The 26,228-nt window shown below is 38.9% G+C and overlaps 1 protein-coding gene across 4 annotated transcripts in view; it reads right to left on the bottom strand.

The window, feature by feature from the left end:
* Positions 1–26,228, bottom strand: part of KCNAB1 (potassium voltage-gated channel subfamily A regulatory beta subunit 1) — a 480,074-nt gene that overhangs the window by 50,951 nt on the left and 402,895 nt on the right. For all 4 annotated transcript variants that reach the window (XR_011250933.1, XM_069561961.1, XM_069561970.1 and 1 more), the window contains exons 7-8: positions 24,576–24,619; positions 16,767–16,853 (exon numbers count right to left, since the gene is read on the bottom strand). Coding sequence is in view for 3 of the 4 variants with exons in the window: in XM_069561961.1 (XP_069418062.1) it covers positions 16,767–16,853; positions 24,576–24,619 (131 nt within the window). In the remaining variant the exon portion in view is untranslated. The remainder of the gene's footprint in view (positions 1–16,766; positions 16,854–24,575; positions 24,620–26,228) is intronic.

Here is a 26,228-nt window from a genome sequence, read left to right on the forward strand (position 1 = left end):
CCATCCAGCCATCTCATCCGCTGTCATCCCCTTCTCCTCCTGCCCTCAGTCTTTCCCAGCATCAGGGTCTTTTCCAATGAGTCGGTTCTTCCCATTAGGTGGTCAAAGTATCGGAGTTTCAGCTTCAGCATCAGTCCTTCCAGTGAACATTCAAGATTGATTTCCTTTAGGATGGACTGGTTGGATCTCCAAAATCACTGCAGATGGTGACTGCAGCCATGAAGTTAAAGATGCTTGCTCCTTCTAAGAAAAGCTATGACCAACCTACACAGCATATTAAAAAGCAGAAACATTACTTTACCAACAAAGGTCCGTCTAGTCAAAGCTATGGTTTTTTTCAGTAGTCGTGTATGGATTTGAGAGTTGGAGTATAAACATTCTTTGGCATTGCCCTTCTTTGGGATTGGAATGAAAACTGACCTTTTCCAGTCCTGTGGTCACTGATGAGTTTTCCAGATTTGCTGGCATATTGAGTGCAGCTCTTTCACAGCATCATCTTTTAGGATTTGAAATAGCTCAACTGGAATTCCATCTCCTCCACTAGCTTCTTAAGGCCCACTTGACTTTGCACTCCAGGATGTCTGGCTCTAGGTGAGTAATCACACCATCATGATTATCTGGGTCATGAAGATCTTTTTTGTATAGTTCTTCTGTGTTATCTTGCCACCTCTTCTTAATATCTTCTGTTTCTGTTAGGTCCATACCATTTCTGTCCTTTATCAGGACCATCTTTGCCTGAAACGTTCCCTTGGTATCTCTAATTTTCTTGAAGAGATCTCTAGTCTTTCCCATTCTATTGTTTTCCTCTATTTCTTTGCTCGGATCACTGAGGAAGGCTTTCTTATCTTTCCTTGCTGATCTTTGGATCTCTGCATTCAAATGGGCATATCTTTCCTTTTCTCCTTTGCCTTTTGCTTCTCTTCCTTTCTGTTATTCGCAAGGCCTCCTCAGACAACCATTTTGCCTTTTTGTGTTTCTTTTTCTTAGGGATGGTCTTGATCACTGCCTCCTGTACAATGTCATAAACCTTCATCCATAGTTCTTTAGGCACTCTGTCTATCAGATCTAATTCTTTGAATCTTTTGTCATTTCTACTGTATAATCGTAAGGGATTTGATTTAGGTCACACCTGAATGGTCTAGTGGTTTTCCCTACTTTCTTCAATAGAAGTCTCAATTTGGCAGTAAGGAGTTCATGATCTGAGCCATAGTCAGCCCCTGGTCTTGTTTTTGCTGACTATATGGAGTCTCTCCATCTTTGGCTGCAAAGAATATAATCATTCTGATTTTGGTATTGACCATCTGGTGATGTCCATGTGTAGAGTCTTCTCTGTGTTGTTCGAAGACCAGCTGTTGTTTTTGTTATGAGCAGTGCGGTTTCTTGGCAAAACTTTGTTAGCCTTTGCTCTGCTTGGTTTTGTACTCCAAGGCCAAATTTACCTGTTACTCCATGTATCTCTTGACTTCCTACTTTTGCATTCCAGTCCCCTATAATGAAGTTAGTTAGTTAAGTCGCTCAGTCGTATCTGACTCTTTGCGACCCTATGGACTGTAGCCCACCAGGCTCCTCCATCCATGGGATTCTCCAGGCAAGAATACTGGAGTGGGTTGCCATTTCCTTCTCCAGGGGATCTTCCTGACCCAGGGATCGAACCCAGGTCTCCGGTATTAGAGGCAGACGCTTTAACCTCTGAGCCACCAGGGAAGCCCTATAATGAAGAGGCCATCTTTTTTGGGCGTTAGCACTATTTATTGGGTGGTTTTTTGCAAAGAGGCTTTTTATTTTTTATTTTGTAAAGAGGGCAGAAATATATTACTCGGTCTTCCTAAATCAAGAGGTTTCCTCACTGCTTTCCAGTGAGGAAACCAAGACTCAGAGATCAGATGCCTTTTATTTCCTCATCCACTCCCTATTTCACCCAAACTGCTGTTTGTCAAAGTTATTGACGATCTCCACACTATAGATACCAATGAACAATTTTCAGTTCTCACCTTACTTGACCTATCAGTAGCATCTGATACAATTTATTACTTCCTCCCCCTTGATATGTTTTCTTTACCTTATCCTTGAGCAGCACACTCTTCTCCCCATGCCCACAACTTCCTCATACTGGAATCTCCAGGTCTTAGTCCTTTGTCCTTTCTTTCTATATTCTTTTTCATATTTTAAAAATCTTTCTTTGTATTCTTACTCCCTGTGTGATTTTATCAGTTCTCAAAGCATTAATACCATTTACATGCAGGTAACCTCCAATCTGCATCCCCATCCCAAGGCTGTCTCCTGAGTTTCAGATTCAGTGTCCAACAGCCTACTCAACATCTCCACTTAGATGTCTCATGAACATCTCAACCTCAAGATGACTAAGCCCAGGCTCCTGATCTTCCCCAACAAGCCACCATCACCTGTGGTATTCCCCATATCAGCTGATGGCAACTCCATTCTTCTGCTTACTCAGGTCAAAAACCTTGGCATCATTCTTCACTCCGTTCTTTCTGTTACACACATCTAGTTCACCAGGAACTTCTGACTCTGCATTCAGTACTTCTTCAAATTAGACCAGCTTTACACTTCCACAGCTAGCGCCTTCATCTGAGCCACCATCATCTCTCACCTGTGTGCCTGTGTGCTTAGGTGCTTAGTTGCGACTCTTTGCAACCTCATGGACTGTAGCCCACCAGACTCCTCTGTCCATGGGATTTTCCAGGCAAGAATCCTGGAGTGGGTTGCCATTTCTTACTCCAAAGGATCTTCCCTACCCAGGGATCAAACTCATGTCTCCTGCCCTGGATCTCCTGCACTGGCAGGTGGAGTCATTACCACTATGCCATGGGAAGCCCCGTCTCTCTTCTAGATTGTTACAATTATTTCTGACCGTATCTCCTGGCTCCTACATTTGCCCCTTTATAACTTATTTTAATTCCAGGCCAAAGAGATTCTTTAGAAATGTAAGTCAAATCACATCACTTCTTTTTCCAAAATTCAGTGAGTCCCCAAAGATCTGGCCCCTGTAATCTCTCTAAACTCAACTTTTCCTATACTTCTTTCTCACTTGGCAGCCACATCGGTGTGCTTAATGTTCCCCAAACACAGTGGGCTTCTCCCATCTTAGTGTCTCTATACTGTGTCTCTAGCCAGAAACACTGTCCTTAACTACCTTCAATTACTCACTTTACTCCTTCAAGTCTCTTCTCAGTGACCACTCCTGACTCCAAACATCCCCATTCATGCTACCCTGTTCTAATTTTTCTTTTTTCAATAACACTTAGCACTTTCTAATATTATACATGGAGTTCCCTGGTGGCTCAGATGGTAAAGAATCTGCCTGCAATGCAGGAGACCCAGCTTCAATCCCTGGTTTGGGAAGATCCCCTGGAGAAGGAAATGGCAACCCACTCCAGTATTCTTACCTGGAGGATTCCATGGATAGAGGAGCCTGGCTGGCTAAAGTCCAGGGGGTAGCAGAGTTGGACACAACTGAGCAACTGACACACACACACCCACACACACACACGATAGTCTATATAAGTTCATTTTTATTGTTTTCGTGTTTATTTCCTGTCTCTCCTGATAGAATGAATGTGTCCCTCAAGGATGGGGATCTTTGTCTATTTTTTTTCTCTTGTCTGTCCCATGCATCAAGGACAATGTACAGTGCAGCAGGCATTCACAAATATTAGCTGAATATGAATAAAGAAATGAGACATGTTTTAGACCTGAGTATTTTTTTTTATTGTATCATGCTGTTCTCTGGGCCATCCTGAATATGGTACAATGACATTAAAATGTCTGTAGGTGTTCTGAGGAAGGAGTTTGCAAGATTGACACTGTGCCTGAGAAGGGAGTAGGAGAAATGGATGAGAGAAATAAAATTTCATCCTTTTTTCCTTCCCAATTTTTCTTTTTGGTCCCCATATCTCCATTTTTTCCTTTCTGTTAAGTTTTGTGTGAATTCTCATGTCATTTTGTCTTTTTCTTCTTGTCTTACTAGATAAAAACACTCATTTCTGGGGATAATTAGGTTCATTCTATCACCAAACATGCTTCCAGTTTCCATGCTAGTGATATATTTTCCTTTTTTGTCCAAGTGAAAGAGAATATTGATAATTCTAAACTTTCCTTTCCTTTCTATTGTTTCCCTGTACCCACACAGTCTATCTACTGGTCCTTAAAAAAACAACAAAAATGAATTTTATTGTATAAGTAAATTTTGAGTTGACTCCACTAGGATTTTAGAAAATTGTCTAAAGGGATCTCAGTTAGTAATTACTATGGTAAGATTGGTTTCACTGAAGCTAGTCACACTGGTCATCTTTCAGAATTTAAAACAAATAAATAAAATCTAACATAAAAATGCATTTAGAAAGGATGGATCAAGTTCAAACTGCAGAAGCGGAGGTTTTGTGCCTTATAATCTTTTTTAGTATTTGAATACTAACAAACACTCCCCAAAATAGTGACACTTTCAAAAGTCCTCAGATGCCTGGGTAGTGTTCATGAGGTACAAAGATATCTGTGTTCAATGTACACATTTTAAACAAGTGGTCAAGGGCCTTATTTTATAATTTGCAGTGACTTAAATCTTTAGCATGAAGATTTTCCTGAACTTCCAATTATATTGGACATGATATTTTCTTATAAAGCAAACAAATTTGTTTTCTGAAGCTAATAGAAAAGTTAATTTTTTTATGTGTAATTTAAGTAAGATCAACTTAAAATCAGGTATTTAAACATATATAACTAGTATGTGGAATGAGCATGACTCATGATAATGTAATTATGACCCTGTTTTATTTTTAAATCTCCTACTGCCCCTTTACATTCAGTGGGAACAATGAAACCTTGACCCTGATGAAAACTCAGGCTGTCTCACAATTTTTCGGCCCACTCTTGGGTAATGAACAGTCCTGACATCCTTTTAGATCATAAACACAGCCTTTAGAGATGTCAATCAAAATTACAAACTCAAATTCCTTTCCCTGTCCCAGCTGGGACCTGCTTAGACTAATGGCTGCAGCAGAGGGTAATGAGGGGGGGCATGGCTGGCTTCGCTATTTCTCTACTTTCTGCCTCTCCTGTGAACCCTTCTCCTACTGGCTCTGGGTGTCCAGCTCCAGCCCCCACTATTCTCCTGGAGGACAGACCCAAGATGACCCCCCACAGGAAATATTCAAAGTTGCCCTCCTGGACACCTCCAGGGAGGGTACACTCTCTGGCTGTACCATTAAGTAGAGACTCAGCCCACTTCTCTGTCTCTAGGTTTGCCAGGGGTGAGTCAGCTCCCAAGCCTCTTTACTCCCCGACCTAGATGGTCATGGTCTCCACCCCCAACTAGGTATCACAGTGTAGTTTTTCCAGCTATACCCTTCCCACTAGATCCTCTCTTTCAACCTTTATTTTCCTGAAGCAAATTGAAGGGAGAGGCATGGAACTTAGAGTGAGGGGAAATTTCCTCTTTGTGGCAGAATGCCTCAGTCGTGTCTGACTCTTTGTGAACCTTTGGACTGTAGCCTGCCAGGCTCCTCTCTCCATGGGATTTCCCAGGCAAGAATACTGTAGTGGGTTGCCATTTTCCTCCTCCAGGCGATCTTCCTGAAAAGGGATCAAACCTGCATCTCCTGTGTCTCCTGCAATGCAGGCAGATTCTTTACCTGCTGAGTCATCAGGGAAGCCCATAAATGGGGAAGGGTAATTGTAATAACTTTCTACTGTTAATTACTGCTGCAGGCAGAGATCGGCAGTGGATGCCTACTCCAGGTGGTGAGCAACAAGGCTATTCACATGGTCTCGAAGAATCACACCCCAACTTATTTATTCATTGCCAAGTCTTAAAGATACCATCATGGTGGAGAAAACTGAGACATCATCTTAACCGAGTGATCAACTTTAACATGGCCAAGAATGGAAAGTGACCCCCCCCAGGGCCCCCTGAGAGACACACTGAGATGGACCCAGCATGATCTGTGTAATCTTCTTGCCAAAGATGCTTGATCTTAATCTAATCATGATAAAACAATCAGACAAATCCAGACTGAAGAGACATTCTGGAAAACAACTGGCTTACATTTTTCTTAAAAAGGTCATTGTCATCAAAGAGAAAACAAGGTGGAGGAAACATTTTAGACTAAAAAAGATTTAAAAGCCATGACAACTTAATGTAATGTGTGATTCTTAATCAAATCACAAACTCACCTCCCTCTCAAACAACAACAAAATCCTTAAAGGAGAGTTTAGGAAATTTGAGTATTGTTTGTATAGGTAACAGCAGTGTACCAGTGTTAACATTCTTGAGTATGATGAGTGCATGATGCTTGTGTGGAAGAATGCCAAGTCTCAGGAGAGAGAAGAAAGTATTTATGGGTGAAAGGTCATACTGTGAGAGTACAAGAGAGAGCAAAATAGAGGCGAATATAGCACGGTTTGGTAAATCGAGGTGAAGACTTGGCTGTTTATTTTTTCAACCTTCCTGCAGGTTTCTGATTTTTTAAAATAAAATATCAGGGGAAGAAAAAGTTGTGGAGTCAGCTCTTGTCTTTTTCCTTTGCAAGTACAGAAATGGAGATTTGACATCTCTCTTTGAAATTTTGTTGTGTCTCGATGTCTGGTTGAAACTTCAGGTGTGACATCTTATTACATGTACACACACATGTAACAGTGATAATCTCAAAATATTTGTACAGATGTTACAAATTACAATTAATCCAACATTTCCACTTATATTATCATCACAACAATCTTGGAAATAGCTAGACAAGGTACTTTTTTTTATTCTTCCCATTTTCCAAATGAAAAACTGAGCTGCAGAAACTCTGAGCAGCTCAAGCAAGTTCACACACCTAACACTAGTATCCTCAGCCTCTGATTGTAGATCCCATATTATTTCACTACACGTATTCAACACCCAGGAGGGCTTTAAAACAAGCCATTGAGTCTCTCATTACTTCATTTTTACAGAAAGTAAGAGAGAGACTTAAGGGTATTTGTTTATCCCCATTGTCTGAGAATTCCACATAAGCAATGACACAGGAGCTCATTCAGCTCACTGAATCCACATGCTAGTAAACCCTGATCTAGACTCTGCTTTGACAGGCAGCTTAAACCCATAGCCCCACCTATCCGGGCTGAAGAGCTGGACAATGCTAGTCTCAGAGTCCTATACCCATGGGACTGCAGATCAGCTACAGCACCATGAGGAGCTTGTAGAGATGAATGCCCCTGAGACTGAGGCAACATCCCCTCAGAATGTGGAGGTGACTCTTGTCACACTCCAGCAACTTTCAGGGAGATGACAGCTCACACAGAAGGAAGCTCACATGAGTCACAAACCCACAGCCCCAGAATACTAAGCAGTTCTCTTTCCACCTGATAGCTAGGGTGAGCAGAAGCCGTTTCCACTCTCTATTTTTCCTTAACTAAAAACAAAACCCGAAAGATCACCCTTTCTGAGCTTGGTGGAGACCACATATTTGTGGTGAGGAGGTAGAATGGGCCTCCAGACACATGGCCCACATTGTTTCTCCTTTTGTGTCTTACTAATGAGAGCAGTTGCATCTGTCTTCACTGTCAACTGAAGATGTGAGGAAAGGGGAAAAAGGGAAAGAGAATAGAGGAAGTAGGTAAACTGCATAGAATATCACCAGGATCCTCCTTTGCAACAGAAATTTATTAAATGTGGTTGGGAGTATCTGGCTTCCCAAGAAAGCACAAGATACACCCTTAAATGATTACAAATAATTATTGGGAATATAGTTTCCTTTAAAGCCAGCTTGTCATGTATTTTCTGCAGCCTTGGCAATCTTAACTTCTCAGTATCAGTGTGTTCTAAAACTCCTGTTCTCTCTAAGGGATCTGTTTGGAAAATGAAAACTTGTTAACCAGGGCTCTGCTCTTGATAGATGGATACCACAGTCATCCATGGTCCAAACTCTGGAAATTTTTCCAGTTGCCCTAGAAATTTACTCTGCAAATCTGAGACAGCATGCCAACAACTAAGGGTGGTGAACTCTATCATGTCTGTAATGTGCCTTTTCTGTGTTACTTAAGATTATTCAGTTCTGCTCAAGAAAGTAAGAAATGTAAAGAAGATGAATGATACTGGGTAGAGAAACAAGGAGCTTGTGAGACAGGTAAAATTAACATCATGTTTATAGTAAGACTAAGTGGATTAATAATCTCTGAGTCATGGGGGCCATGGACATAGGAGACAATGTGTGCACTGAGCATTGAGGAAAGGATGATATTCACAATGCATCCATTTGCTTATGGCATGAAACATGAAACAGTCAAGATACACTAAATATATGTGAACTGTGTGAGACTTATAAGTATTTTTTTGTATGTTTTTTATTGTTAAATGTATTCTTAAATCAGTCACCCACTGGTGATCCCATTCTGGCCTCAAAAATCCTCAAAAATGCAGAGTCCACAGCTGCACATCAAGCTAACTAGTGAGCTGCAGTTAATGGCCAGGTAGATTTGTGCTTGAGTCTTTCCAATAGAGCAAGTGTGCTATTGACCCAGGCACCTTCTGTCGGCTAGTGCAGAGATTCAAAAAACGTCAACTGAACAAATGAGTGGATCCTATTATTGAGTTTTTTCTTTAGAGACACTTTTGAAAATAAAACCACAGGCTCAAGATGACCTTTGACTAAATAAATTAACCCTGGAAAATCTATAATTGAATAATTTTAAAGGGCCTGGAGGATCTCAGAACAAAATTTCAAGGAGAAAAAATGAGCTAGAAGAAGATTCCATTGCTAACTGTGTACCATGTTTCTACATGGCCTCACCACAGACCCTGGTTGATGTTGCATCGTGGCCGTCTTCATTTGATTTTCATCACATTAGAATTTTAGGGTCTTAGTCATCTCCTATGCTCACCTTTGAGAGAGATCCAGAGAAAGGGGAGTTTTATGTGCATGTGTGTTGTATGGGGCATTCTAGAAATGAGGCTTACGTTTCTTTCCCCTACTGTGAGTGAGATGCTGTATCCACACTGTTAACTTCTTCAGAAATCACTATATGTGTTACCTGCATTTTCGGATGAAGAGACTGAGCTTCAGTGAGGGTAATAACGTGTCCTAGGTATACACAGGTAGCAAAGCCAGAATTTAATGCTGTGTCCATCTGATGTCCCCCAGATCATTTTACAGAAATATTGTCCTAAAGAGAAAGAAGCTTACAATGGTAGAAACATGAGATTTTTTCTAACACAACAACAACAAAAACACAGGCAAACACCAGACACTGGAAGAACATTGCAACAATTTCCAAACGTTATTTCTTAGAATGAATGAAAATAATTTTTTTTAATGACATGACTTGGTATTCTGTAAAGGATAAAACATCAGATGAATAAGTCTAAAGTGGCAGTAAAATGTTTGGTGAATTCACAGTTAAAATGGAAATAAAACTGATTTAGTAAACTTGGAACACTTTTTTTTTTTTTTAACTATGGCCTTGGTAGGGTTTGGCTCATCCTCTTGGATAGGAAAACCATTTTTTTCCAAATTAATTTCTTGAAAATTCAGCTGTCCCAGCCTTTCAAGCCAGGAGGTTAAATTGATCTGATCAATACCAGAGGCCTCAGAGTATCCTGGCCAAGGTCATAAATGAAATGGGTTAGATAATTTTAAATCTGATATAGTAATCCTCAGGGGCAACTGAACTGCCCAAGAATCATCCCTCCATTCATTTCTGCTCCTTTAGGCATCAAGCAGATTTCTGGAGAGAGATCTGGCATCTCATGCTGCCGTTAAGGCAGATGAGGAGAAATGGAATGTCACAGTGTCCTGGGACTCTCTGCCAGCAATCTATCCTTAGTATCACCCTGAAATATGCTGAACCAGATCGAGTACCAGAATATTCACAGATGTTCAGTTCAGTTCAGTTCAGTCGCTCAGTCGTGTCGGACTCTTCGTGACCCCATGAATTGCAACACGCCAGGCCTCCCTGTCCATCACCAACTCCCGGAGTTCACTCAAACTCACGTCCATTGAGTCAGTGATGCCATCCAGCCATCTCATCCTCTGTCGTCCCCTACTCCTCCTGCCCCCAATCCCTCCGGCCCCCAATCACAGCGATATTAGGAAACCAAAATAGGTTTTCAAGGAGAAAAATGAAGATGTATCTATTTAACTTTAGTTTCATTCAGCTTCATTCATTCACTAAAACGACTTGTTCACTCATCCATCTAATCATCCCTCCATGCACCCATCCATACAACAAATATTTATTGAGGACTTATTATGTGTCTGGTGTTCTGCTAGACTTGAACTAGAGTTTAAAGACTTGTGTGGTGAAATAGTAGCCACTATGTGGTTATTGAGTACTTGAAATGTGGCTGGCCCAAATTAAGATGTGCTGTAAGTGGGCATGGAACAACGGACTGGTTCAAAATCCAGAAAGGAGTATTTCAAGGCTGTATATTGTCACCCTTCTTATTTAACTTAAATGGAGAACACATCATATGAAATGCTGGGCTGGATGAAGCACAAGCTGGATTCAAGTTTGCTGGGAGAAATATCAATAACCTCGATATGCAGATGATACCACTTTAATGGAAGAAAGCGAAGATGAATTAAAGAGCCTCTTGATGAAGGTGAGAGAGTAGAAAAATTGGCTTAAAACTCAACATTCAAAAAATGAAGATCATGGCATCTGGTCCCATCACTTCATGGCAAACAGATGGGGGAAAAATGGAAACAGTGACAGACTTTATTTTCTTGGGCTCCAAAATCAGTGCAGATGGTGACTGCAGCCATGAAATTAAAAGATGTTTGCTCCTTGAAAGAAAAGCTATGACCAACCTAGATGGCGTATTCAAAAGCAGAGACATTTCTTTGCCGACAAAGGTCTGTCTAGTCAAAGCTATGGTTTTTTCAATAGTCATATATGGATGTCAGAGTTGGACCATAAAGAAGGCTCAGAACTGAAGAATTGATGCTTTTGAACTGTGGTGTTGGAGAAGATTCTTGAGAGTCCCTTGGACCGCAAGGAAATCAAACCAGTCAATCCTAAAGGAAATCAACCCTAAACATTCACTGGAAGGACTGATGCTGAAGCTCTAATACTCTGACCACCTGATGTGAGGAGCCGACTCATTGGAAAAGACCCTGATGCTGAGAAAGACTGAGGGAAGGAGGAGAAGGGGGTAACAGAGGATAAGATGGTTGGATGGCATCACTGACTCAATGGACACAAGTTTGAGCAAACTCTGAGAGACAGTGGAGGATAGAGAAGCCTGGCATGCTGCAGTCCATGAGGTTGTGAAGAGTCAGGCATGACTTATTGATTGAACAACAAAATAAGTATGAAGTACATAACAGATTTCAAAGACTTATTATGAAATAAAGGCAAAATATCCCCTCAAAATTTTATATTGATTATATGTTGGAATTTTTTAATATATTGGCTTAAATTAAAATATATTTTATAGTTAATCTCATGTTTCTTTTTACCTTTAAAATATAAGTAATAGAAAATTGAAAGTACATATATGGCTTTCAAAATATGTCTATGGAACAGCACTCTTATAGAATATTTGCAGATTTCTTCCTGCTATTATGCTTTTTGGGGGACACATATAGGGTGTTTTTCAGGGAAGACAGTAAAATATAAAGGCAGACGGTATGATCCACGGTGGTTAGATAATACTTATAGGTCTGTATGTGTTTGCTCAGTTGCTCAGTCGTGCTGACTCTTCGAGACCCCATAGACTGTAGCCCAACAGACTCCTCTGTCTATGTAATTTTCCAGGCAAGAATCCTAGAGTGGCTTGCCATTTCCTACCTCAGAGGATCTTCCCAACCCAGGGATCAAACCTGCGTCTATTGTGTCTCTTTCATTGGCAGGTGAAATCTTTACCACTGTGCAACTTGAGAAGCCCCATTTCTAGCCTTGGTGAGGGAAGTCATTAAATTTTTGTTCTGAAAACTTTCCTTTAGATGCTAAAAATCCAGATCCAATGTTCTGGAACTGAAAAAGTACAGAAAATTTGGGATGCTGAAATGTTTGCCACTCTGGTATTTCCTGCGCTGTCATTGGAAGGATGTCCTAGTTTCCTGAATATCAATAGATTCCTGCTGGCACATGGGGACAGTAAAAAAAGATGGTATTGAAAGAAGCAAATTTTTATGGAATAGGTTGTTTGACATGATGATGTTATGGGAATTAAGCAATGCTAACTTTGATCTTGTCCCTCTTTTTTGAAATAAGACATCTGGGTTGTTTTATGTCTGTGTTGACCTACTAGCAGGAAAATAAATAAATAATTTGAACTGTAATTAGGTTGGGAATAACATCTAATGACTTAGGGAGTTTGTAAGATTAACTAGTTTTGGCAAAAAATTCTAAATAAATAAAAGTTAGAGGGCTCAATTCCAAGCATTTTTTTAAAATAAAAGTTTAATTAAAATGTAATTTCATTTAAAACATCATAATATTCCCAGATCAATGAATTTAGTGGCTTTTCTTCTTTCAAAAAGCTATGTAAACTAAAATGGGTCCCTTCTTTTTTCTATTATTCACAAGTGGTACATGGTTTATAAGTTCCTTTCATGACCATAATCATGCCCAGTCCCCTCATCCCTAGAGCAGTAAGAAGAATATGTATGAGTAGTCTGGCCCTCGGGAATGACTGAAAACCACACCAAAAAACTTCTCGTGCAGGCCCTCAGGCACACAAGTGCTCTGTGTCTATCCATGTCCAACATGATTCATGATGGAATCAACTTTCTCTTGCCTAATGAGCTTAAGAGAAGATTGTGAAGTATACTTGGGGGATTTATGGGAGTGAGAGACTTAAAAATATGAGTATCATGACACTCAAGGACCTGTCAGTGACTACTGGGAAGAACACAGCAGCATAAAAAAGAAAAAATGGGACATGGGGGTGATTTTTTTCTGGTATTGGAAAACATGATGCCATCAACACCAGATATTATAAGAGACAGATGGCATGGCAGATGCTCTGAAAAAAAAAAAAAAAAAAGACTTACTACTAGGTGAACCAGAAAAAAATAAACAAGAAGGACAGAGGGAAAAGTATACAAGTTCCCCTCTGTTGTCAAAAACACCTTCCTGTAGCTGTAAAATGTCTAATTGCATTCCACAGGATTGCACATTACAAAGGCAGTCTCACCCCCTTTCTCCACTGATTGCACTTTTGGAGTTTATGGCCATTCTTTTGAGAAGACTCATTTTTGTCTACTGGATTTCTAAGGAAGAAAGGAAGGCAAAATCTAATTTGATCCATGATGCTAAAATATTATGAGAATGCTACTGCTGATTTTTCTCTGGCTCAGTTGCTTCCATCTGGTATTCAGAACCTAGATGAAACTCACATAAGTTTATTCTAGAAATGTTCCCACTTAATATCCTTTCATAGTTGCAAACCAGGTGAATGGGGTTGGCATGTTAATAAATTTAAATCAAAGTTGTTTAAAATAAGTCTTAGAAAGCTGGTCTGTGTTCTTTTGTTGGTTCCCCAGAATTTAATATAGGTTCCTTGGCAAAATTATAAGTTAGGGTGTGTTATGGGTCTATGGAATTGACAAGGAATGGTTGAAACCAATAAAGATTATCTATAAATGCTAAGGGTTTACTGTGAAGCACACATATAGAGAATAGTGCCAACATATATAGATTTAATATACAAAAATTCAGCAATATGCACTTGGAAACCACTGTTCCATCACTTATATTAGACAGAAATGGATGCAACTGAGCCTAAAATTGCCAATGTGAGTTGCTAAAATAAGAAAAGTATGTGAATAATATTAAAGCCATTGCCAAAAGGAAAAAAAACAACAACCATGTCTGGGAAAGTATCTAGTGATGATTTTGTCACTGTATTTGGAGATGAAATTGAATAACTAAAGGCTATCGAGTAACACTGACTAACAAATAACTACTATAGCTACTATAGGGTTTTCAAGGGTAATTTTGATTATATGTAACATTTACTTTTCTGTATTGTTTTCAAAAACCCTAATAGGCTTCCTAAGGTAGACCCTATTGTACACATACAATTTTCACTAATACACATATACATATGAGTTACAAAATCATTGCAAAAATGAAACTTAATAACAACATGGAGTTCAGACATAGCTTAGACATTTTTTTTTTCCATTTCAGAGGAAAAAATGCACCCAAGATCACCTGGCAATCCTTGTCTATTCTACTCCTTATTTTCTTCTTTTTATTCTGTTTCTTCTCTCAGTTGCCCAGATCAGTCCTTTCCTTTGTTACAGTTAAGTAGGAAAGGCTAAATGTGGAGAATGAGTTTCTAGAGGCTAATATCAAACTAGCCCTTCCATCTGGCTCGTCTTGGAACAAATAAGTATACTGTTTAAGGATACACACTTTCTACAAAGCTAGGGAGACATCACAGGGAAGCTATTTCAGTCTGGAATGAGTCCCACATGGAGACTTGCCTACAGTGTGTCTCTGCTAAGTCCTCCCAGAGGAATAAGCCCTGGGTCTGATGCACCAGCCAGGAGTGGATCTCCCTTTGGTGGGGGTGGGGAGAGGAGGCTATATTCCAGCATAAAGTGGCTGGTTGCCACAGAGCTATGAAATGCCATGTTCCTTGACCCTATCAACAAGTGCAAATCTCTATTGGACACCCTTTGTTAGACTTCCAAACTTGGACAATAACTCATGATAAAACAGCTTCCTATTATGCTTTGTGGAATTTTCTGTGAGAAACTCAGAGAAAATATAAATATTTCCTGATTCCAGCAGAGGCTGGATAATGCTGCAGTTGTACATTCTATCAGGCTGCAATCTGGGTATTTTTTTTTTTAATGTTTTGAAGCTCCTTTCTAATAATGTCAACACATAATCTGTGTTTATACAAGAGACACCATTATCTTATTAGTATCACATAGTTTGTCTCCTAATTGAGAATATCCTCCTTCTGTAGGTATATAATGCAGATTATAATGTTTTCTGTTTCAGAGACTTGTACTGTATATCCCTCAGATTAAAGATAATGGTAGAATGGGCAGAATGAGCCCCCTCCACCCCCCAAAAATGCAAAAAAAAATCCCAGATGTTCCTCTACCCTGTACATAGCATAATTGCAAAGGACATTTTTCCTAAGAAGAAAATAGTTCACTAGGCACTTAAAATGGGAAGTAATTTCAGTCTGTAAGAGCTGCCACTAAATGGCATCTCACTTGACAATTGTGCTCGCACGACAGTGTCAGTATTGTTTTAACGTGGCATTAAGAATACTGTGACATCATACCATCCTTGCAATATATACTTCTTACATAAATAAAATGTTTATGATTCACTTTATCAAACACCTATTCTTTGCTTTGACAAAAATATGCATTTTATGTCATTTCCGTAGATAATTTCTTGAATTTTCAACAGTGATCTTGCTTTATAATAAACTTTTAATTTACTCAAATCAAAAAAGCAGAAAACTCTAGCAAAAAATAAGATAAAGAAATATATATTTTAACCATTTAACTGTGGTTGAGAAAGAGATAAATGATAAGGAAAAAAAGTTTCCATAACTTTTTTTTTTCAGAAATTCAACCTACAGAAACATATATACTTCAATCATTTACAGCTTCCATAACTTCTATACCCTCTAGCAAGAACAAACCTTTACAGAACCTGACTTATTACAAGACCCAGAACTACTTTTTGAATCATCAAAATTAAATTTACCTTTAGTATAATTTTATGTTATGTTCTAATTCATTAAATATGTATAAATCCATGTAATACAATAAGCCTTGAATAATCAAAGTATTATTTTTTCCTTTCTTTTCCCCAAATATCTTCATTCTCATTTACCTTAGGTATGTGAAAATTCATGTGAGCATAAATCTCAATTAACTAGAACCTTCTTTAAAATTTTTCCTTCCAAACTATCTTCTTTCTCAATTGGTTCCATAAATAAACACAAATTGAAGAAAACCTGGTTTTAGGAACATTCTGAAAGCTTTCATGGGGAGATGCTTAAATTGTCTTCAAACAGTTGTAGCAGAAAGGGGATAAAATACTGCAGCTCCTTGAGACTCAAAAACCAGACTGCAACGAAGAGTTTCATTTTGAAATAGTCACTCCTATAAAGACTCTGCTAACAGTAGCACTTAGCACTTATCATCACAGATTGGAAACTAATCAGACCTAGAGTCATTACAAAATAAGAAGACCCTCAGAGAACTCCAAAATAATGATGGCTGGGTTATAAACTCCCCTTCCAATTATGTTTATTGTTTTAGTTGATGGAATCACAGAAGTGAAGCAAACCTGGAGAAAATGAGCACCATAATGGCAGGAGCCACACTCCCAGGGAGGGCTTTCCTGGTGGCTCAGATGGTAAAGAGTCTGCCCGCAAGGCAGGAGACCTGGGTTCTATCCCTGGGTTGGAAAGATCCCCTGGATAAGGGAATGGCAACCCACTCCAGTATTCTTGCCTAGAGAATTTCATGGAGAGAAGAGTCTGGTGAGCTACAGTCCGTGGGGTCACAAACAGTCAGACATAACTCAGCTACTAACACACACACACACTCCCAGTGCCTGCAGATGCTTAAAAATTAATTAAGATGCAGCGTGCAGAGCACTAACTTTGCGGGTAAATATGAAACTGAAAGATCGACTGGAAAGGTTTTTATTTTTCACATTCAATCAAATAAGTTTGAATATATTTCATTTCCTACTGTGAGTGGAATAAGTCATCAAGCTAGAATCGATAACTCTGTTGCTGCTGCTAGGGTCTTTTATTAAATTTCTTCACTCACCTTCCATGGGGGTGTTACTGTCCGGTCGATTTGCAAAAACTACATCCACATACTCGAGCTGCAGCCTCTGGAGAGAGCCCTTCAGTCCTGGGAACAGAAGCAGGAAAAATCTCAGAAAGTCTAAACATGAGCACTATTAGAAATTGCTGAAGCTTGCTTTCCTTCAAGAATTTACTTTAAAAAAAAGCATTGGATTAGTTTCAAAAAGACATTGAATACAGTGATGTGTTCATTGGCCCCTAGAACTCTTTAAAAATATATCAAGGATTGACATTGTCCCCAGCAAAGAAAAGCCTTAGAACTTTCTCAGCAGTACTAGTGCTTACTGGAAACCCACACTTGGTAATGACCTTTCACAGTGGCTCCTGTGTGGCTGAGCCTAGAAGCAAAGTTTAGAACAAAGAGCAGCCTAAAAGTTTAACTTCTTTCTTTTTGAAAAATACAAGTTCATATCACATTTTGAATTGCTTAATAGGCTTATAGTGTGATGGAGATATATTTATTGCACATCCAAAACATAAAAATTGTCTAAACAAATAAGTGATTGACAATCTCATCTTAATGTACACATGGGTTTTAACAGAAATAAAAGGGTTGGCAAATGAAGGTTTCATTCAACATTTTACTAACTGAAACAAAGTTTGGAGAACCTTAAATATAGCTGAGTCCTACCATTTCTATTATTCCCCCTTATTTTGAGAAGAAACAAAACCACTAGAAGCTCTAAAGATTTAAGGGGTAATATAAAGGAGAGAGTTAGAGTTTTAAAACAAGTCAAACCGATAATTTACGTCTCAACTCTAACCACTGAGTCACATTACTATGATTACTCAGAAAAAAAATTTCAGTAAAATTAATACTTCCCTGAAATAGGATGTATTGTATACAATATTATGCAACCAAAAGGATGACAGTGTTCAAGAATTACTTTATCTCATTTCTAAGAGGCACAGCACTTCCTTATCAGCCTATTTAATTCTGCAGGAAGACTGGAGGTTTTTCTTTTTATTATAGGCATAAAGTTAATTGCATGTTAAATGAGGCTCTTATAAATTTAAATCTGGCTCATTTAAATTTGATTTTTCAAACTGGTTTATTGGCCAGACACAATTACTTTTCTGACAGGAAAATGGAGTGCTTGAATCCAGTTCCGGAAATATTTTTTCATTCACTGAGAAAGGATTGATTGTCTGTGATGGTAGCTTGTTAAGAGAAGCTCTGGTGAAGAGATTAGGACAGACAGGTATTGTAAGGTAAGGTCTAATGCCTATCCTTAAAAACTGTGGTGACCTTCATGCTTGGGATATTACCAGCTATCTCAATAGGCATCTTGAAATTAAATTTACTTTAAAAAGCATTATGATATGAACCCCCTCTGGAAGCAGTTGTATGTATGGAGGAAGTAACGAGAGGAAAAGATAACCAAGCAAACAACCCACCATGCTTCTCTGTCCATGAGATTCTCCAGGCAAAAATACTGGAATGGGTTGCCATGCCCTCCTCCAGGGGATCTTCCAACCCAGGGATCGAACCCAGGTCTCTTATGTTTCCTGCATTGGCAGGCAGGTTCTTTACCACTAGTGCCACCTGGGAAGCCCAAATAACAGGGTATCCCAAGGTCTGAAAGGTTGGAAATCTGTACTCTAGCGCATGATCCCACTTGCTATCCCACAAAGTTATTTGACTTGTTTTGTGTGACTTGGTTCTCTAATCTGTAGTGAAGATAACAATACTTGTAACTTTTAGAATCACCGCTCCAGAGAGCAAATAAAATCGGTTGGCAAGCACTTGGTAGGTGTAACAGTCTGTAGAAGCGAGGTAATCATAACAGTGGTGCTCACATCTGGAAAGGTTCAGGATAAGTGGTGCCAAAGACTAAATGCCAATTTTCACTGGACCTCCTTGTTTGAAAAGGAAGTCATTCGTGACAGTTCTGGCCCATGCCTGGCACTGGAAACCAAGTTCTCCTTTCTGATGATGGTCTTCTACCTCTGTGTCTCTTCTTAACAGCTTGGCCAGGGCTAAGAGTAACTAGGAGAAAAAGCTATGACTGACTTGACCCTGTTGAAATGAGGTGTGATCAGTGATGATGTAAGTTTTTTTCTTCAGTGTCCTAAACATGTACTGAGTCTCAGATTGACTCTGAAACTGTGGCAGGCTTTGGGTGTTTAAAGATGCCTGGATACGGAGCAAACAGTACATATTGAGAGCATTTGTTGGTATAGGTCCATTGTTCAAGGTAATAGTGTGTATCCATAAATAATGACACGGAACTTGATATAATGATAATATTCTCTGTATTCAGTCATTCCTCATTTCTCAGTTCTTTCTCTGGAAAGCCTTTTTTTCTTATTTTTTAATATTTAGGCCAAGAGTCAAGAGTATTCATATAAGAATATAAGAAATGATGGGTTGCATCCTGTCAGTGATCCACTGAGTCCCTACTCTGACCTTGAACTGAAATAAAAAGAGGTTGTGTTCCTGAGAGGCACCATCCCCTCACTTTGGAAATCTTTGGATTTTACTCCACATGAGAAAGCAGAATGTTGGTGAGAGGGTAAGGAAATGAGAGTTAAGCCAGGAAAATGATGTTATCAGATTTGTGTTCTGAACTGATACCTGGCTGCTGAGAGTGACCTGTGAGGGGCCAGAGAGAAAGCAGGGAAGGAGACCAGGAGGTCACTGCAGCAGACCACGCGTGGACCAAGTTGGTGAGAAGTGTTCATGTTCAGGAAAGTTGTATAGGTAGAAATAAGAGGACTCTAGGTGTGCTGAAGACGGAGTGTGGAGCTGGAGGTCTCAAGGAGGACTCTTAGATTTTTGGCCCGAGTATGATGTGACTGTTAGTAAATGAAGTCACAGGAGAAACATCAGTGGTGGGAGCCACGTTGGGTCTGAGCAGCACATCAGTCAACCCCATGGTGCTCTTGGCAGGTGGAGGGGCCAGTCTGGCGTTCAGAGGAGAGGTACACGTGCAGGTGAGACACAGAGCTTGGGACTGGCTGCGTCTGAATGACCCTGCCAAAGTCTTTTAGCCCCTTTGGGCTTTAGTATTCTCATCTTTCCAAACACAAAATGGAGCTAGACGATCTTTCTATTTCTATCCTTCATGTGACTGCAAAAGGAATCAGGTAGTCCTGCCTTTTTCTATTTGGATGCTTTAATCTTGTAGCTAAATTGTAGCAACATAAAGGCTTGCTAACAAGTGTCTTCTTGAGAGCCATTTAGAATTTATCTCCAATAAACAAATAGTCATGTTCTATTTCCACTGAGCAAAAATTTGTTGAGCTTTGACTTGGGGCCAAGTATTGTTTTAAGTAGGTGTGTGAAAATGCATTAACCTTGGCTCCAGAGGGGCATCTAAAAAGCTAATCATAACCTAAGGACGTAAGTGTGCTCATGCACTGAATGTACTTGCTTGTTTATTTATTTTTGGCCATTCTGAGTCTTCATTGCTTCAGCCTTTCCCTGGTTGTGGCAAGCAGGTGCTACTGTCTAGTTGCAGTGTACAGGCTTCTCTGCAGCGGTTTCGCTTGTTGCCGAGTACGGGCTTCAGCGCATGGGCTGAGTAGTTGTGGTGCATGGGCTTAGTAGTTGTGGTGCATGGGCTTAGTTGCCCCAAGGCATGTGGAATCTTCCCAGACCAGGGATCAAACCCATGTGCCCCAAATTGGCAGGTGGATCCTTAGCCACTAGACGAGCAGGGAAGTCCAAGAAGGCACTTTTGACATTAGTCTGTCCCTTGGCAATAACACAGTATCTGTGGCAGTGAAAACAAGAGCAAGAAAAACGTTTCCTGCTCTCGGGGAAATGTTTAGAAGTTAACTGGAAATTCCTCAAAAGTCCACAGGAGGATAAATTATGTTATGTAAAGAAAATAGCTTTCAAGTGATTATAGTAAAAAGAAATCGAAGTTAATCTCCCTTTTAGGCTCTGAAGTTTAACAGGAACTGCATTGTTCATAAGGTGAAACAATTCAATTAAACCTATTTCACAGGCGTCTATAGAAATATGCTCATTTCAGACATTAAGCAGGTTGGCAGGGTTAGCAGTGGGTCATGTGTTCACTGTGGCAAGTTTAACTCTGTAGAAATAAGGCCATGAGTAGTTTGGAATTTCTGCAAGGCTTCTATTCAAATATGCTGTGTCATCATCTTCTACACCTATGGTGTTTTTGTTTTCCTGTCAGGCTTGGAAAAAGATGTTGCCTTAAATAATGTACACTGCTTCTCCATTTAATTTTCCAGCTTATCAGACCTTCAGTCATGATTTGAGATATGCTTCTTAAAGAAGACTGTCCTGTACTAGAATAAGTGGCTACACCTCCCATTATGACACATGATTATTTGGGGTGGATGATTTCAACTTACCATCAACATGGTACATCAGAAAGGAAACCTGTAGTGAATCCATTTGTTAAGAAGTTTATTCTTTAATTGAAAATTATCAATTATCTCTTTTTTAAAAAGTTCAGATTGTAGGGCTTGACATTTGCCCTTCATTAAAAAGTCTTAAGTGGAGCTTTTAAATATATTTTTCCCCTCTCACTCCTAAAACAGTGACAATGGGTTTGTGTTTTGAATCACATAACGAAACTGTTGCTTACCTGAAAGGCAAATACAGACAGACACAGCTTTTGCTTATAAAAGCAAATAAACACTTTACTTATGATTACAGTTTGACTTACCAAACTATTTCCATTCTTTTATGTTAGATACTAAAGAGCTTTGATCTGCTAAATTTTAACACTGGCACAAATTTGAGTTTAATGAATGTTTGTGGAATGAGTAAATTAATAAATAGACTTTCAGATCCTGAGTGGATCTGATCTTGTGATTCCAAATGAATATAGTATAGAATATTCCAAATGAATATAAAAGTATAGAATATATTCATCCCTTCCTTGTGAATCTAAGGAGAATGTTGTTTCTAACTGGATCTAAATCAAGGACTTAGGGCTTGTTGAAAAGATCTTTCGTAGATTTTTTTCAAAACTGCATTATACCCAAATTAAGCTAATTTTATACTCTAAAAAATAATTTAGGTAGCCAAAGTCATCCAGCACACAGGTGGCCTGAGCTCTACAAGAATTGGACTTCTGTCTCATTCTTCAAAAGTACTTCTCAAATTTAATGTGCATATGAAACTCCAATCTTGAATAAGGTCACCTTCATCACAGGACAAGTCCCAGTGAACCCCAAGGATAACGATTTGTAAACCTCTTCAAAATTTATTTTGGGTCTAGAAATCTCACGTCCCTTCTTTTTTTCCTGTAAAATTCACTCAATTCCCTAATTTCAGTCTGCCTAGAAATATCCTTTGAGCTGACTCTCCTGCGCTCAAGAGTATTTTCGTCTTTGGCTGACACTGTAAACTGCAAAATAAAACCAACACTAAGAACATTATAATAATTAATCCCAATTCTTCTTCAATCTGAAAATTTGAAATTTTTTATTATTTTGAATCTGGGTCAGCTTGAATTTCAGTTGAACTGGTTTATCCATCCTGAGAGATTAGTTCCTTAAGAGAATTCCCAATTTATTTAAAGGGGGAGAAACTTTAAGGTATTTCTATTAAATTGTATGAGGCTTGAAGAAACATGACTTAAAAAGGAGAGAAAGAGTTCTGAAATTATTCATACACACTGGTACATATTAAAGCAATGGAGATTGAGTGAAGAGACAGAAGCACAACTTCTCTATTCTTTGTCTCATTGATTTTCTATTTCTTTGTTGATTGCTATTGTAAACCACTTTCTGAATCTCTTTTGGAATCAATTAGATCAGAAAGAAAAGAAAAACAAGAACTTTCTAGGCAGCACACTGCCACCATATCTGTTCAGCTTGGTACACAAGCTGAAGACCTGGATTTTTCTTGTTGACAATCTTTGTGGTAGATGACATACATCATTGGGGCAAATACTAGAGCAGGAATGGTAACAGGTTGGGGAGGAAGGCTGGGTTTGACTGTACAATGTCAAACTGGACATGTGACCTGAGAAGGGATTTTGTTTGGGGGAGGAATTTGGAAGCTTTCTCAAGAGCTAGAAAGTGGTCATTCATCGTGGCAGTTTCAGAATGTTACTTAGTGTCCTTATCCATAGAAGGAACACTAGTAGGTGCATTATTAAGAATGATGATGGTGATGATGATGACAAAAATAACATTTACTAAGTGCTTATTATATGACTGACACTGTGCTCTATGTGAATAATCTAAGTTCAATCCCTAAATAGTAACCTTGTGAAGCAGGATATTCATAGACCATCTTATAGTCCAGGAGATGAGCCTAAGTGAGATTAAGTAACTTGTACAAAGTACCCCAGCTCATAAATGACAGAGTTGGAACTCGAACCAATGTTGATCTGATTTCAAAACCCAGATGCCTACAAATATACTAAAACCAGTTAGTGATCAATACATATATTTTTGTGCTTATAAGTAAATGTTTACAGGTAGATAGAGAAGTCAGTATAACTACAGGGAAAAGTAAGGAAGGATTGTGAAACTATGGAATGTGATGAGGTGAGCAAAGGGAGGAATTTATTTTTTTATTTTTAAAGTAGTGGGATTAGAGTACATCTTATTTTTTGGGGTGATTTTAGTATTTCATAAGTGAGATTAGTTTTAAAAAAGGAGAAAAATCATTTGTCTCAATGATTATGCATATAAAGGTATAAAAATCTTGAATTTTTATGAAATAGTTCATGAACTAGTGTAAAGATATTAGAAACATATGGCAGCCCCTTTAAACATATTTTTCATTTATATTGATACATACCACAACTTGATGAACTTTATGCTAAGTGAAAGACGCCAGTCACAAAATATTACATATTATATAACCTCATTTATATGAAATGTCCAGAACTGGTAAATCCATGGAGACAAGAGTAGTTTGGTGGCTACCTGGCCTGTGGGAGAGCGTAAGGAGGGGATAAGAAGTGACTGTAAGTAGGTATCAGGTTTCTTTGGGGGGATATGAAGGTGTTTTAAAATGAAAGTGTCAGGGGAGTATAATCTCCTTGGTTCTGTCTCCTCTCAACAAAAATTTGAAGCAACGGACATTAAAGCCCTTGGCCCATCACAGTTCTCGGATAGTGTTATAGCTCCCTCAGTTTTATTTAGAAACTAAAGGAAAATATATCCTCAAGGTGCGGGGGCATGCCAACCCAAAAGATGCGAAGAGAGAGAAAGAGAGAGAATGTGCAGGAGCGCGGGAGAGAGAGACCCCGGCCCTTTCGCTCCTCTTCCTGTATGTTTTTCCTCCCCCTGGGCCTGCCCTATGTAAACTAGGCTAGCCAGGAGTGCTGTTTGTCCCACCTGAGGTCCTCACTCTGGCCCTCGACCTTCCTTTGTTCTATTTTCACGGGCTTTTCCCTTCCTTGTCTTTTAGCCACCGCCATTCTGGACTCCTGTTTCCTATTCTAACTACCTAACAGCAGCATGGTGATGGCTGCAGACTCTGTAAATATTCTCAGAGCCAATGAATTGTACATTTGAAATGGGTAAACTTTTAAGGTATGTAAATTATAGCTCAATAAAGCACTGTAAGAAACCTCATGGAAGTGCTTTATTAATAGCATAGTTGTAAAGAAGAATGCTAGAACATCCAGTCATTTTCTTTTGAGTTCTCATTCTCCCCTGTAATATTATTACTTCACCTCTCAGGAAGAAACATATGGTTGATTGTTGTTCTTCTCATAGAGAAACTTTTTCCCCTTCCGGTGTGTTTTGAACTTACTTGGTTGATACTTTTCTTGAACTGGCAACCCACAAATGAAAATAAAATGGAAGCAGCAGTGCTCACCTTCAATGATATGTTTTCTTGACAACCCTCTTTCTGTTTCAGCTCTGAGAAGAAAAAGAAGCAAATGACTTTGAGTGGGGTGTGCTTTTTAAAAAATTGCTGTTTCAAAAGTACAAAAGAATAATTATTCTTGACTGAATTGTTAATGCTATTCCTTTTTCTTGGCAAGTCTGTACCATGGCAGGTTGGGGAGAGAAGACTGGTAGGCAGTACATCAAGAGGCTTTGGAGACCTCCAGAGATGAATTAGCCATTACTGTCGTCATACCATGTAAGTAACAAGTCAGCCATGTATGCCTGTCCATATATAATTTGACAATTGACAAACGGCTCAACCTTCCCACTGTGTTCTTAACCAATCCTAAACCAAACAAAACCAAAAAATATGACATCAGTTTGTGAGCTTACTATAAGATTGTTAGGCTACTGATAGCAATGACTTTTCTGAAAAGGGAAGTAACTTCGAAAGTGCCTTTTGCCTTTCAAAAGAAAATGAACAGCTATTTTCTTTTAAAATGTGATATACTGAGTCTTCTTTAAATTAGTTTTTCTTGCCTGGAGAATCCCAGGGACGGGGGAGCCTGGTGGGCTGCCATCTATGGGGTTGCACAGAGTTGGACAGCACTGAAATGACTTAGCAGCAGCAACAAGAAAAAAAACCTTAACTAGGACTTTTGCCTGCCAAGACCATTTTCAAACTCTAGACAATTAGAAAGAAATGTGATCCTTGAGTTTTAAAGTACTGAAGAATTATTTCTTTAACATCAATACCTTTGGCAATCGCTTTTTAAAACATAGTAGCCTATCATTGACTTTTGGTGATTTATATTAGATAATATTGCATGTAGTACTCCACTACATACTGGTTCTTGCAGATTATCATATTTCCTGTTTATTTCTAAATTATAGGCAAGGTTTTCAGTTCCACTGCAAAAGCACCAAGCAATGGCACCATGAATCAGAGTACACAAAATATAAACCTACATTTCTTATAGGTACCATTGGTTTTATTTTTTAATAGACTATAATGGGAATAAAAATCTAAAATCCATGTTTGTATCTTCATATTCATCATAAACAAACTCAAAAACAACAATAAAATATGAGTGTGTGTTTTCATTAGAAGATTCCCCTTCAATTTTATCTTTAACCCTTATGAATTATAGGGAAGTAAATAAGGTTTTGTTTGTTTGTACTTGTCTTCTTTTTTTTGTTGAGACTCCATGAAAATCTCTGAGATTTCCATGAAAAGTATATGAAATAGCCTGCTATTTTCTCACATGTTTGTCCAAGAGGCCAGTCTTCGAAGACCTGCTGAATAATGTAATCACCAGTTCAAACACCAGTAGGCCCATCAGAAGCCAATTCAACTTGTGAAATTTGTTCTGTATCCCACAACAGGGAGAGGACCACTCTTTCACTTAACCTGACAGAAAGTGATACAGTCAGCTTCCTGTTATTCTTCGATGAGATAGTCCTTTTGATCAGCATTTTCACAGCCCTCTACAGAAATGATCAGAGACTTACACGTGGGGCCAGGAAAGATATTTTTATCACTGCTTTCTGTAGAAGTCTGAGTTTTGGCAGATTTAAGTAGCTTTTCTTCTGTGATGCTATGTGCTTATTTTCTTTGCCTGAAATTTGAACTCTATTT

This window comes from Ovis canadensis, chromosome 1, assembly GCF_042477335.2.
Source record: "Ovis canadensis isolate MfBH-ARS-UI-01 breed Bighorn chromosome 1, ARS-UI_OviCan_v2, whole genome shotgun sequence".
Lineage (NCBI taxonomy): Eukaryota > Metazoa > Chordata > Mammalia > Artiodactyla > Bovidae > Ovis > Ovis canadensis.